This window comes from Dama dama, chromosome 24 (genome assembly GCF_033118175.1).
Source record: "Dama dama isolate Ldn47 chromosome 24, ASM3311817v1, whole genome shotgun sequence".
NCBI classification, from domain to species: Eukaryota; Metazoa; Chordata; class Mammalia; order Artiodactyla; family Cervidae; genus Dama; species Dama dama.
Window position 1 is genome coordinate 34,898,270 of NC_083704.1, and position 12,302 is coordinate 34,910,571.

General features: G+C 44.5%; 2 protein-coding genes across 7 annotated transcripts in view; one reads left to right on the top strand and one right to left on the bottom strand.

The window, feature by feature from the left end:
* Positions 1–5,979: 5,979 nt before the first annotated feature.
* LOC133045764 (collagen alpha-1(III) chain-like) lies at positions 5,980–7,908 on the bottom strand. Of its 2 annotated transcripts, none has more exons than XM_061128092.1 (2): positions 7,281–7,908; positions 5,980–6,570 (listed from the first exon to the last, which is right to left on the bottom strand). In XM_061128092.1, exons 1-2 carry the CDS (start codon positions 7,718–7,720, stop codon positions 6,474–6,476), a joined length of 537 nt encoding a protein of 178 aa, XP_060984075.1. In that variant the 5' UTR covers positions 7,721–7,908; the 3' UTR covers positions 5,980–6,473. The 2 variants fall into 2 exon arrangements, with proteins under 2 accessions (XP_060984075.1, XP_060984074.1); XM_061128091.1 differs by having other exon boundaries at positions 5,982–6,879; positions 7,281–7,907.
* Positions 6,364–12,302, top strand: part of FOXP1 (forkhead box P1) — a 611,298-nt gene continuing 605,359 nt past the window's right edge. For 4 of the 5 annotated variants that reach the window (XM_061128082.1, XM_061128083.1, XM_061128087.1 and 1 more), the window contains exon 1: positions 8,377–8,521. The gene's annotated coding sequence lies outside the window, so the exon portion shown is untranslated. Of the gene's footprint in view, positions 6,505–8,376; positions 8,522–12,302 lie in introns of those variants that run through there. The other variant, XM_061128081.1, reaches the window with a different exon arrangement.

Genomic DNA, 12,302 nt, shown 5'->3' on the forward strand with positions numbered 1-12,302 from the left:
ATAAAAACAACAGTTTTAATTTTGTGTGTGTGTGTGTCTGTGGGGGGAGGTTTACAAAAGTAACCTGTTGTTAGGAATAGGAGGTGACTACAGTCTGAGAACTTCACAGATACAAATTAACTATCAGCTGTGAGATTTGCCTATGATTCCTTCATGTTTATTCAGAAGTAAACATACTTGCATAGGGTCCCCCCTCCTCATTGTACTTAATGTGAATCTAGTGGTGCTTGCATGTATCTTTAAAAATTGTAGAGAAGTGGAAAGAGAATCCAAGCAGGATGGCTCATGGGCCACTGGAGGTGTGGCCCCCTCAGTGCTTTGGAAAATATTCTGGGTTTTGAACAGCAACACCTGTAATTATGGAGGCGTCATCCTTTCCATAAAAAAGAAAACAAAACCAAGAAAGCAAAGCCCTTCTACTAACAAGATGTAGTCATAGCATGTGTTCAGCCTTCCCAAAACCTGTCTGGCATTTGTTTCTGGCCTGGTAGGGAATATCTTCCATCTTTCTCTGAGCACTCATAAAACAATACAAAGGTAAACAATTGGAGGGCAATTAGCAGTCTCTTTGGGGTAACAGAAGAGAGAAGTCATCCTGCTATTAATGTCAGAGGAGTTAATCATGGTTTACATAGGTGATTTACTGGCTTAACTTTGCAAATGGTTGAAACACAAGAACCCGACAAAGTTTACAAAAGATGCTAGCTTGGAGAACCAGGTTTGGCGGACAGCTTACAGAACTATCTGTCAAATAGTTGAAGGTGTTAAAGTTGTTGAGATGGTGCCTGTTTTGTAAGAGGCCATGTGCAGTGCAGATCTGTGTTTCTCAAACTTTAGTGTGAGAAGTACCTGGCCAGCTTTGTTAACATGCAGATGTTGGTTCAGTAGGTCTAGGGACTGGGCTGTGATTCTGCCTTCTTAAAAACAAAAACATTTATGTACTTATTTGGCTGCACTAGGTCTTAGTTGCAGCATGGGGATCTTTAGTTGTGACATGTGGGATGCAGTTCCCTGACCAGGGATTGAACCTGGGTCCCCTGCATTGGGAGCATGGAGTCTTAGCTGCTGGACCACCAGGGAAGTCCCTAATTCTGCCTTTTCAACACATTGCCAGGTGCATTGCCCATGCTGCAGGCTAGCACATCTCATTTTGCATAGCAAGGCTGTAGATTGTTCTTGTACCTGTGGCAGGTAGGATCAAGGTGCTCATACTCCCTTTAAGAATCTCCAGATTATGAACATGTTGCACTCTGAATGTTCACAGCTTAAGGGATCAGAACAGATTTTTGGAGTGGAGGTACTTGGCCAAATACTTCATTGTGCATATCAACAACTTCTTTCACAAGCACCAATTAAAAAAAATAAAAATAAAAATATTTACAGGCCATGTTTATTTACATTTATTTAACTATACCCTTAAAAGAAAACAGGAAATGCAATCTCTGTAACTAAAGCCCCTCTCTGATTAAAACCTCAGAAAATGCACTATTGTCTCTAGTTTGAATGCTGAGCCTCTTAAGAAGTTTTGGCATTGGGGAAGCCCCTTTGAAAGCTGGGATCTTTTACCATTGCTTGACTAGCTTTTCAAGCCATTCAGTTATCAAATGTGGTTTGTTTCAGAATGCCTGATCGTGTTGTATAAAGGGGTCCCTCAGTATCTGAGGAGACTGGTTCCAGGACCTTGCTCAGATACCCAAGTAGGTGGAGGCTCAAGTCCCTTGCAGTACATCCTCCCTAGGGGCTGGTTCTGCATTCCCAGATTCAACCGGCAGCACCCACTAACCCATGGGTTGAATAGGTGGATACAGAACCAGTGGGTACTGAGTGCCAACCGTACTTTATTTTTAAACTTTTTTTTGGTTCCAAATACTTCCCGTACTTTAAAAACGGAGATCCTCTGTTGGTTTTTGGTATGGACACAGAGCCACATCACAACATAGAGAACACACTTCTTTTGCCACTTGCTGTGAAACATGTGATTTTCATTAGCCATTTTTCTCTTCTTGGAAGGAAACTTAGGAGTAGAAGCCTTCATTTAGAGTATTCTGAACACTTTTACTAACCTTTCCCCTTTCCCCATGTCCCTTTTCTCGTCCCTTTCTCCCCTTCCCTCCTTTCTTCACGGTGTTTACCGGTACCTGGATGTCTGCCACACCTAGGGTAGGGGAGAGGGAGAAGGTAAGCGGGGGATCTTGATTTTGACTCTCTGGCCTCAGTTGCTGTCCTGTTTATAAATGGCTATGTGGGTTGGCTATTTGTGAGAAGGTTAAGTGATTTCCAAAGAGGGGTGGCACATCTCTTTGGTAAAGTGAAGAGTATGAGATGGGAATACAAAAGGAGCCAGGACATCTGGATTCTAATCCTTGTTTAGCCACTCACCAATTATTTGGCCTTGGAGGGCAATGTCACCTCCCTGGGTTTCAGCTTGCTAATCTGTAATTTGATATACATACTTGGTTATGCCTATTTCTCAGAGTGTAGGAGTCTTATCACTGGGATGGCATTAGATAACATTGAATCACATACTGAGAACTATACTTCTTTGGCAGTCACTTTCAATTCTTTCTGGTTGTTCAAACAACATCAACAGCAACAAAAAGAAAAGTATTCTCTGTTGACACTCATTAACATTTTCCAGGACTTGTCACTTTTCTGTTTAACTTTTTTTTAATTTTAGTTTTTTTGACCTCTCTTTCTAACAAAGAAAGATCAGCAAATTTGTCTTTACTGTGATTGTTTTTAATTTATGGAGACTGGGGAATATGATTTCCCACTTAATGTAGTAATAGAAAAATAAAAGTTGGTTGCTTTACAGAAAAATACTTAGTATAGTTATAATAACTGTACTTCAGTGAGTGCAGTATATTAGTTATTCAAGAACTATTATGTAGATATGGTGAAAATTAGGAAGATGGTGAGTGTAGTTAAAGAAACACTGAATTAGGTGATTTTAAAGTTTCTGTTTAATTCTAAACTTAAAAGAGATTCAGGTATCTCATTAACTGGTTGATGTCCACAGAAGTTTCTGTTCCCTAAAAATGTGCATATATTCATTGACACAGTATTTGCAGAACAAAGTCGGTGTTACATATAATGAACAGTATGCGACAAGGCACTCAAATGTTCTGATGCCGCTGGGGAAATTTTGGCCGCAATTAACTATAGTTTGCTGATTTGAAATTTACAATTTTTTCCTATTACTTAGAATATAACAAAATGGGGACAAGCACCTTTGCCTTAGTATAATTAAAAATGAAATTATGTCAGGAACATCTGTTTTAAAAAGGAATTTCTATTTGTTTTACCACCAAAAGGTGGCGTCCTACCCCCATGCCCTTTATTTAAAAACCCTTCTTGCTTTAATTTAACAAAAAGAAACTTCTAGTTGATTACTGATAAAGAAATTAAAATGTGCTCCTTATGAATGTAACGTGACAGTGTTGAAAATGAACTATATGTTAAACTGCAGTTAAGTTTCCCTCTAATGTAAGCCAAATGGGCATGGAAGTCTTTAATACGGCAGCACATTAGACAGTATTATTACAAAATTGGGTACAATATATCATGGGATTTACAGCCAGGATTTCCTTTTGTCTGCAAAACTTGTTGCCAGCCTGATTTTGGCCCCCACTTTCAAGCGAATGTAAGAAACTTAAAATGGAGAATAAGATCGGTGGCAACCTAAACATCTTCTTTAGTATGGCAGTGCTAATAATTTTTTTGAAAAAAAAAAAAAACTCATTATCTGACCTGAAAACAAGATCAGAGCATGAACTGTTCTTTAGAGATGATGAATAAATTTGTCACATTGAGATAAATTGCTATTCCCCTGAGTTATAATTTTGCAACCCAACATATACCATAACATGTTATATCTGGCATAAACACTGTAGAAATGAAAAACAGCATCACACCCCCAGCCAACAACCCTCCATAGACTGGCTACTTTGTAGATTTCCATTTACTTCCATGTGAATTCAGCATATGGAATTTCCAGTGATAGTAATGGGTGGTAAAGAGTTGTTCATAGTGTTAACTGAGAAGACAAAGCTTTTATATAATTGTCTAGTTCATGGTAAGGATTCAATAAATATTAGATGTTGTTACTGACAGATGTAGACTGTGAGCTCCTCAAGGGCAGAAATTTTATTTATTTTTGCATCCCTCAGTGCCTACTATATGGTCTAGAACATAGTAGGTGTGCCATGTCTTAATGTCTTGAGTCAAAGAACACAACTCTAGGAAGCTAGGAAGTGCTGCAGGAACTCAAACACATTTTCTTTATCTCAATTCTAGTCTAAAGATCTGATGGATGGTTTTGCCTGGATAGCCTAGAATCTTACACAGCATGCATTCAACAAGAATTCTACTGTGTTGTAATTACCTTAGCGTGGTCTCCCTGTCTCTGGCTTTATTCTGTTGCATGAGTGAATGCTTTTCTTTTTTTTTTTTTACTTGCAAAACAGATACAATTTTAAAATGGTAGTCTTATGCTGTTATTGAAATTGAGATTTAGAATTCTTCAGTAAATGAGTGCTTAAAAATATCTGTATAAAGACAGTATCCAAAAAATTGATAATAACTCTTTTTCAGAATATTGGTTATGTACAACTGCGCCAGGCTAAAGACCAGAGGGATAGTACTTATGCTCCCCACCAGGTTTTCCCCCCTTCCCCATTGTCTCCTCACCTCCCAAGTACTTTGTAGGAATCCACAGGACGGCTGTCCATATATTCTCATAAAGAGTTATCCTGCTATACCATCCAACCAGTAGCTGAAAATGCTGGTATGTTAGCATCTGGGGTTAAGAGTCTGAAAAAATTATTTCTGTTAAAAACAATAACAAACCATATAGCCATGTATCTTTCCAAGTCACTGTGGAAACAGAAAGTCATCTTCCTTCTCTATTTGTATTGATGATAGTGAAAGAAATACTTGTGTCTTTTGTTTTGTACATGTATATTTCAAAATATTTAACCCAGGCTCCTAATTTACTCCTTCAAATTTCTAAATTCCACCAAACTTCAAAGCAACAAAAAGAAAAAGAGTCTCACCTTTTCAAAGAATTGGACAAAGCTTTTTACATGTGACTGATCTCTGGGAGAGAAGGTAATTTGTGTTAAACAACTGATTGACATTCTAGCCCCCTGGGCGTTTTCCTAAGAGAAACCGTGGCAAGAACACAGCTCCCAACGCAGCCACTTTCGCCTGAAGTGGATCTAACTACACATTCCTGCAGTGACTCTGACAAGGACCGGGAAGCGTCCCACATTACATTCTCCTGCTTCAGAAATACAGGGGGGAAAACCCCTCGCTGGCTGGTTTCTCTTTCTTGCAAACAGGGGTTTGTCCTTCTGCTGAACTTTCACCTTCCGAACTCGCCTTCTTTCATTGGACAAAGTACAGAAAGAAAGAGGAGAGACCGAGGGAGGACGGGAGAGAAGGAGAAAGGGGGTTGAAAACACCACCCCCCTCCCCCTCCTTCAACTGTCACTGATGGCAAAACACTTTCACTTTTAACTGGAGGAAACTCACATCCCTGTCTATCCTCTCCTCTTCCTTCTGTATTTTTAGCTCAGAAACCAAGCAAATAGCCATCGCGTTACCATCTTCGTCCCTAGTTGCTAACACTCTTCCTCTCGTTTTTTCCCCCCAGTGTCTGAATGGGCCCCCCTTCCCCCCTCTTCTGAGGAATCCCCCTCCCCCATGCCCCTTGTTTTCCAGGTCTTTCTTGCCTGATTCCTCTTTTGCCAGGGACTGCTCTGGCGTGGCCCTCCTCTCTCGGGTCTGCAGGGTCTGCCTCCCTCTCCCCCACGCAGCCTGACGCCCCTCACTCCCACCTCCCTGTTCCCTTTGCCCCCAATTCCCACCTCCCCCAGGCCTGCTTTGGCAACTGCGATTTTTTTTTTTTTTTTTTTTGCTGCAAGCCTTGTTGTTTACCCAGCAGGTGGATGTGACGTCAGGGACGCACAACAGCAAAAAATAACAACATCTCCCTCCGCGACGTGTTGGCCTCGCGCTCGCCTTATTTATTTATTTGTTCCAGGGGTGGGGGCGGGCACCAGCGCCCAAGTGGCTTGGGGAAGGAGGGTGAGCAGGCTCAAGCCCGGGGGTGGTTTGTGGGCGCGTGAGGTGGAGAAGGGGCCCAGGCTGGATGCCAGGGGTGGGAGCAGGCTGGGGAAAGCCCCCGGCCCGACGCGGTCCGCGCTTCTGCGGCCGCCGCCGCCGCTGGCGCTGGCTGGGCTCGGGGAAGCTAGTCCGGAGCGGAGGAATCTATTGTTATTTATTGTGTGGCGGTTTCATGCTGTACTCGCGCGGCCCGGCCCTCGCCCGGGAGTGCGTGTGTGTGCGTGTGTCTGTGTGTGTGTGTGTATATGTGCGCGCGCGCGTGCGTGTGTGACCAAGTGAGTGTGTTTGCGGGGGTGCGCGCGCGGGCGGGAGTGGGCGCGCTCGGGGAAAGGCCCGAAAACACCTTAGTTTGCACCGAGAGACCATTTGCAGCGGGTGAGTTTGTATTTTTCCATTTCTGCTCCACTTTTCCCAAGCCGCCTCCTGCCTTGTCTCCGACCACTTTAAACAACAACAACAACAACCAAAAAGAAAAAAGAAAGAAAAGAAAAAGAAAAGAAAAAAAAAAATCTACTTTTCATCTCCCGGCTCCACGTGCATCTCCCCCAGCCCTCCCCAGAGGCAGCCTCTCTCTTCCCAGGGTCAGGGCCAGGCTCTGGGGTGGGTGGGGGCTGCGAGGTGGAGGGGTTTCCTGGGGCACTGCTCTCGGGTGTATTTCCATAAGTCAAATGGGGGGTGGGGTGGCGAAGGCAGCAGCGAGGAGGCAATCTCGCCTTCCCTTTGGCCCCTTCACGCGTTGTTCTGCAGTCGCTGTGGGGAGAGAAATCGATAAGCCCAGGCGGCCTGGCGTAACTTTGGTGTCCGTTGTTGGGGTGCCTGCCGAGTAGCTGCCGGCGGGGCGCAGGGCCCGGGGTCAGGTCCACGGCGGGAGGGGGGCGCGCTGCTGGGTGCTTCTTGAGCCCAAAGTTTGGACTTGGAGCAAACTTTTCCCCTTCGCTCAACTGCTAGTGTTTCCCCTCTGTGCCCTGGGGCTGCTCCGTGGGCCTCAGCGGAATGACTGGGGACGTCCGCGCCCTAGGCCCCGCGGCTGGGGACGTCTCTAGTGCTACGCACGCCATGTCCCGACCTCGATGGCGGGGGCACTCCTCTGTCGCACCCCGGAGCCCAGAAAACTCAAACACATACCCGCGCACCTTCAGCTAGACACGTACCCCTCACGCGCTCTGCCCAGCGAACTCAGCCTCCCTGCCAGGGATCCGCGACTGCCGTGGCCAGCTCCGCGAGTGAGAGTGGGAGCAGGGTGCCCTGCGGGTAGTCGCCGCGCGCGGATTCCTCTCCACTCCATCACATGCACTTTCTGGGTGTACTCCCCTCTTAAGAACGGGGGTGGAGGGGATTTCCCAAGCCTCGATTTGTCCTGAGACGTGCGCGAGTTGCCGCGTCCCTTTGGCGGTGTCCCGGCAGCCGATGGCTCTCTGTTCCTCGTCTGCGCGCCGCCTTCTTCCCGAGCTCCCGGCGCTCCATTCGTGCCCGGCAAAGAGGATTCAGCTGAGCCAGCCCGCGAGCCGGGCGGCCGTGCGCCTCGGGTGGGGACCGAGGTGGCGGTGCCGGGAGCCGAGGGGTTTGCCAGTTGCCGCGGGGTCGCGGTCATTCACTGCCTCCGCCTCCCCTCGCCCCCGCCTTCCGCCCCCCTCCTTCCACAGGCGCTGCTGCGCTAGGAAACTTTGATTCCTTCTCCTTTTTGGCCCTAGGCTAGTCCCCCTCCCCACCTGTTGTGAGTTCCACCTTGGTCCCTGGAGACTGGCGGTGACACACGCGGGCGCAAGGGAGCTTCGCGCCCAGAAACAAAGTCTCATGCCCTGCCCCCCCCCCCCCCACGAGTGTTTGCTAAGAAATCGCTGCCTGCACCCCCCCCCCCATCGCCCCCCATTGCAGCGCAGCTCCCGCCCCCAGTTAGAATAAGGACTAAATAAACAGTTGTAACTCCAAACCTTGCGGCTGCGATCTTATCCCGATCCCACCCCTCCCCCTTTCCTCCCCCCTCCTTTTTTGTTGTTGCAACTTTGTAAGATCCCGGGTAAGGTGCTGAGACTTTGGCTCCGTCCGATTCCCTGTCTCGGGATCCTTGCAGGAACCCCCGAGCCACACAGCCTCTCTTCCCTCCACGCACGCTTGTGGGTCCTTCGGGCCCGACGCCCTCTCCGCCTTGGCCCCCCAGCTTACTCATCTATCCCGCCCCACTCTGTTTCCCCCAACCTGCACCGAGAAGACTTGCTGACGGTCACCCCGGTTTCTTGTCGACCGCAGAACCCGAAAGTTTGCAAGAGGAAGAGAGCGTGTGGCGAGCAAGCGGGCCAGGGGCAGCGGCAGCGGCGCCGCGGACCATGGTGCTGCCGGCGCCTCCTCCGCGGGCGTGAAGGCGGTGCTCCCGCTCCCTCCCGGGTCTCCGCGGGTAAGTCGAGGCGGCCGCGGCCGCGGGCGGGTGCGCAGGGTCTAGGGACACCCTAGAGCTCTGGGTTGCGCCCGGGGGTTCTCTGTGCCCAGAGCTTCAGCATGGGCGGCGCGAGCGCAGCGATCTGGCGCCGGAGCCAGGAATGCGCCTGTCCTCAAGCCGGTAGGTGCTTCGAAATATTGGACTTTATCCTTTTTCCCCCTTTTCTTTCCCAAATCCGAAAATCTAGAGATCAAAGTTTAGCGTGGAGTATAAAGTGCTCTGATAAAATATGATGACATCCCTCGCTCCCCTTCTCACCCTTCTCCCGCCCCCCCCCCCTTTTTTTTAACTATTAATTATTTCCAAGTCATTGTGTCCAAATACCCTTGCCGGGCTGATTACAAAGTGTATTGATTTAGTCTAGGCTCATCCTACGCGTTCGTTTTAATTCCTTTTCTTTTGCTCAACCAGAAAACCCGAAATGAAACTTATTTGTCCCTCTGTGCACCCCCTGCCCCCTGCCTTCGAGCTTGGACAGAATAATGAAATTAATATAAACATTTCATTTGGTTGCATTTGAGCTTTTCCAGCCCACTTAGGAGGGGCTGGTGTTGCTCTCATGTCTGGTCACAGGTATTTTCCAAGTTTGGATTTCCCTTTTTGTTACTGTTGTGTAGACTGGAATGTTGGAGGGCCGTTCTGTATTCCCTCTGAAAGGAGTCTATACATTGAAACTGTCTACACTTTACCTTTAGTTGTCGTAGGCTTCAGGATTTAGGGCTTGCACAATAGCTGAATTGAAAAAACCTAAGGGATAGTTAAGAGATTTTTCTCCTGCTGAAAATATATTGAAGAATATCTCCAGTTTTTCACCTTACATGTCCCTTCCCCTTGTATTTTCCACAGTGAGAATCAATTTAGGGAAATAGCTTAACTAGAATTTGAAGAGAAATGGTAAGAGTTCTGGTATTTTCTACCAAGGGTTATCCTGTATAACAGAGACACAGAAGTTCCTGTTATTTTCGGTTCCAGAGACAAATGTATCAAATCTTTTGAGAATTCCACTAGAGTTTTGATTCTGTTAAGTGAAAAATACCCATCTCTTTGAGGCCAGGAAATTAAAATTGGGCTCACAGTTTCAGAGGTTGGGAATGAGTCCTTTCTGTCTCTGACTTTCCTGCTTGAAACGTCATATAATTAAAGAGTATTAAAAATATAAAAAAGAACTCAACCAGTTACCATTAAAAGATGTTAGCTAAAATCTCACTGCAAGGAGGGGGGGGATGTTTAACATCTTGTCACTAGCTGCATCCCAGCCCCCTTTCCCCGCACCCTCCTCAGACTTTGGATTAGTCATTGTATGAGAGAGAGAGAGGGGGGAAAAAAATCAGTTTTTTTTTTTTTTTTGAAAAAGTAAAGTAAACAGCCTCCAACTGCTGAACCTTGACAACCCAAATTAAGGAAGCAGGAGAGATCAAACAGAACTGCTGCTGGGTTGTTGTCAGGAGCTCTACACGAAGAACCCTGGACTATTCGATCTAGCAGCAAAGCTGTATATTGACTAATGCAGAAATGGACTATTGCAAATGCTGATCTTTGTTGTCCAAGCAAAGCCTCGCTTGGAAGGAAATATTCAACCCCTCTCCAGGCAGGATCTGAGTTCCTTACAGATGCTGAGTAGCTAAACAAGTTATTATTTTTATAATGCATTCTTATTTATGAACAAAACATACCCAAAAGGGCATTAAAAGGCTATTAAGTCTTCCAGAGGCAGTCTTGCTACCCAGAACTGTGCAATGGAATTCTTTTTTACCAACATTAGACTCCTACACTAGAGTTAGATAACATTTTCTCACATCAAGTTTAGAAGATCTGCCTTGTCAGGGAAGCCAAGGTTTTGTATGTGAGGGTTTAAATCTGATGTGAAGCTCAAAAAAAAAAAAAAAAAAGAAGAAAATCCTGGTGATGAAGTTTTGTGTCAGCCCACTCTTGGAATTTAAAAAGGCGAGAGGGAGCATTCTCCAGATTAGACATAACCTCTTTTTTTAGATTGACATTCAACATGACCACGTTGCTACTTTTATTCAAGTTCTCTGTAACTTGTCCTTGCTTGTTGTCTAGGAAAATTTAACTGCTTTACATTTTTAAAGGGAGTAGTAACAGTAATTACTTTAGCATTTTGTTTTCACAGGTTTATCAAAGTATAATGAAAGAAACATCAACTTTTTAGATTAACAGCCTCAAATTAAGGGGGTTGTGTTGCTGGAGACATCTGAAAGATTTTGTGTTTATATTTAAATCCTGGAGTATAAACTGTGTAACACTTTTTAGGTATAGACTATACCCAAATTAAATATCATTTTAATTAAGTAGAGCAAAGTGGGGTAAATGACAAATAAACACACAGAGAAGGATAAAAATAATTGTTGTTTAAGGATTGCATTTGTAATGAACAAATGTTGATCACATAGTAAGCACTTTGTGTTTTTTTAAGTCAGAGTTTCATAACCAGAGTGCCCAACATGTTTCAAAGTCTGTAGCTTTTATTGGATATACCTTTTATTGTATCATTAAACAATGTGAGTTAAACATACACATGGATGCTATTAGGCAATTTTCTGCAATATGTAATGTTTTTTGAAAAGCTATAAATATTTTCTAGTTAAATCATTTGTACCAACAATAACAAAAGTTAACTGGGTTAATATTGAGCCTGGGCATGGTTTTCTGTTACTGACTCTTTGCCTGTTTCTCTTAAGACTCTACCCCCAGCCTTGTATATTTGCATTTGTAGGCTCTATTGAAGGCTGTGTCTGTTCTCAGCAGTTGTTTAAATTAACAGAAGAATTGTGATATTTCCTCAACAAATATATTTATACCCCGGCAATGCCAACATAAAGGAAGAGAAAGGAGAATAGAACAGATGTGACAACTTCTTTTGAACCCAGCTTCCTCTTTGCAGCCAACCTTATTGTGCTGTTGATTTGGTTTTCAGGTTTTACTTAAGATGCAAACTCACTTTTAAAATGTTATCTTGTAAAGAATCTGCATCCCCAAAATGTATGTATGTTCCATTTAGGTATTATAAAGTCTTGATTACTTTTCAGTGGGTATGCCAAGAATATTTACAGGGCCTTGCAAGGGTTCTGTCTTTTAAAAATAATTTTAGGCACCCGTTAATAAAATTTAAATAGATTGCAGGCTGTCAGAAAATAGTATAAATTTTGTTTATGATTCAGTTACTTTAAGGTACTTACATTAAAGAAACTCATTTAACCCCTGACTGAAGAGCATTAAGTGGGGAGGCAAGCCCTCCAAAGAGCTCCCACTGCCCTTTGCTCGCCCGATAATCTTAAATTACTACAATTTAATTGCAACTTCAAGGCACCGGGCATGGGCTGTTTCTCTGAGGCTGAAAAGAGGTTTCCAGAGCAGAGCTAGATTTGCACAGGTGGTATTTTTGTTTTTCGAAGAAATTTTTTCGCTTAGGGCTTTTTTCTTTTTCTTTCTTATCCTGTTAGGTGTCATAGTCCCTTTATAGAATTCCTTCATAGTAATGCCATTTTTGCTAAGCCAGCAGTATTGTTTTTTTTTTATTTTTAAGTATGTTTTTGGACTGAGTGTATATGAAGGTCTCCAGCAAGTAGAGATTTGTTTTCTAAAGAAAGCAACCTTAAGAGAGGCATCTGCTGAATAGACAGGTGAACTTGACATGTGAGCCAGCATAGACTTTTACCATTTGTGGGTTTGTTTTTTTTTTCTTCTTAGTTGATGGTAGTCATCCCACCAGGTGATCAAA

What these genes read in the sequence shown, in the direction of transcription:
- LOC133045764 (XM_061128091.1), bottom strand. Translation starts at nt 7,720, where the DNA reads ATGACCGCGACCCCGCGGCAACTGGCAAACCCCTCGGCTCCCGGCACC. An exon ending in CTGGGCAGAGCGCGTGAGGG is followed by an intron (nt 6,880 to 7,280) that starts GTACGTGTCTAG and finishes CTCTCCCCACAG; the next exon opens with CGACTGCAGAACAACGCGTG.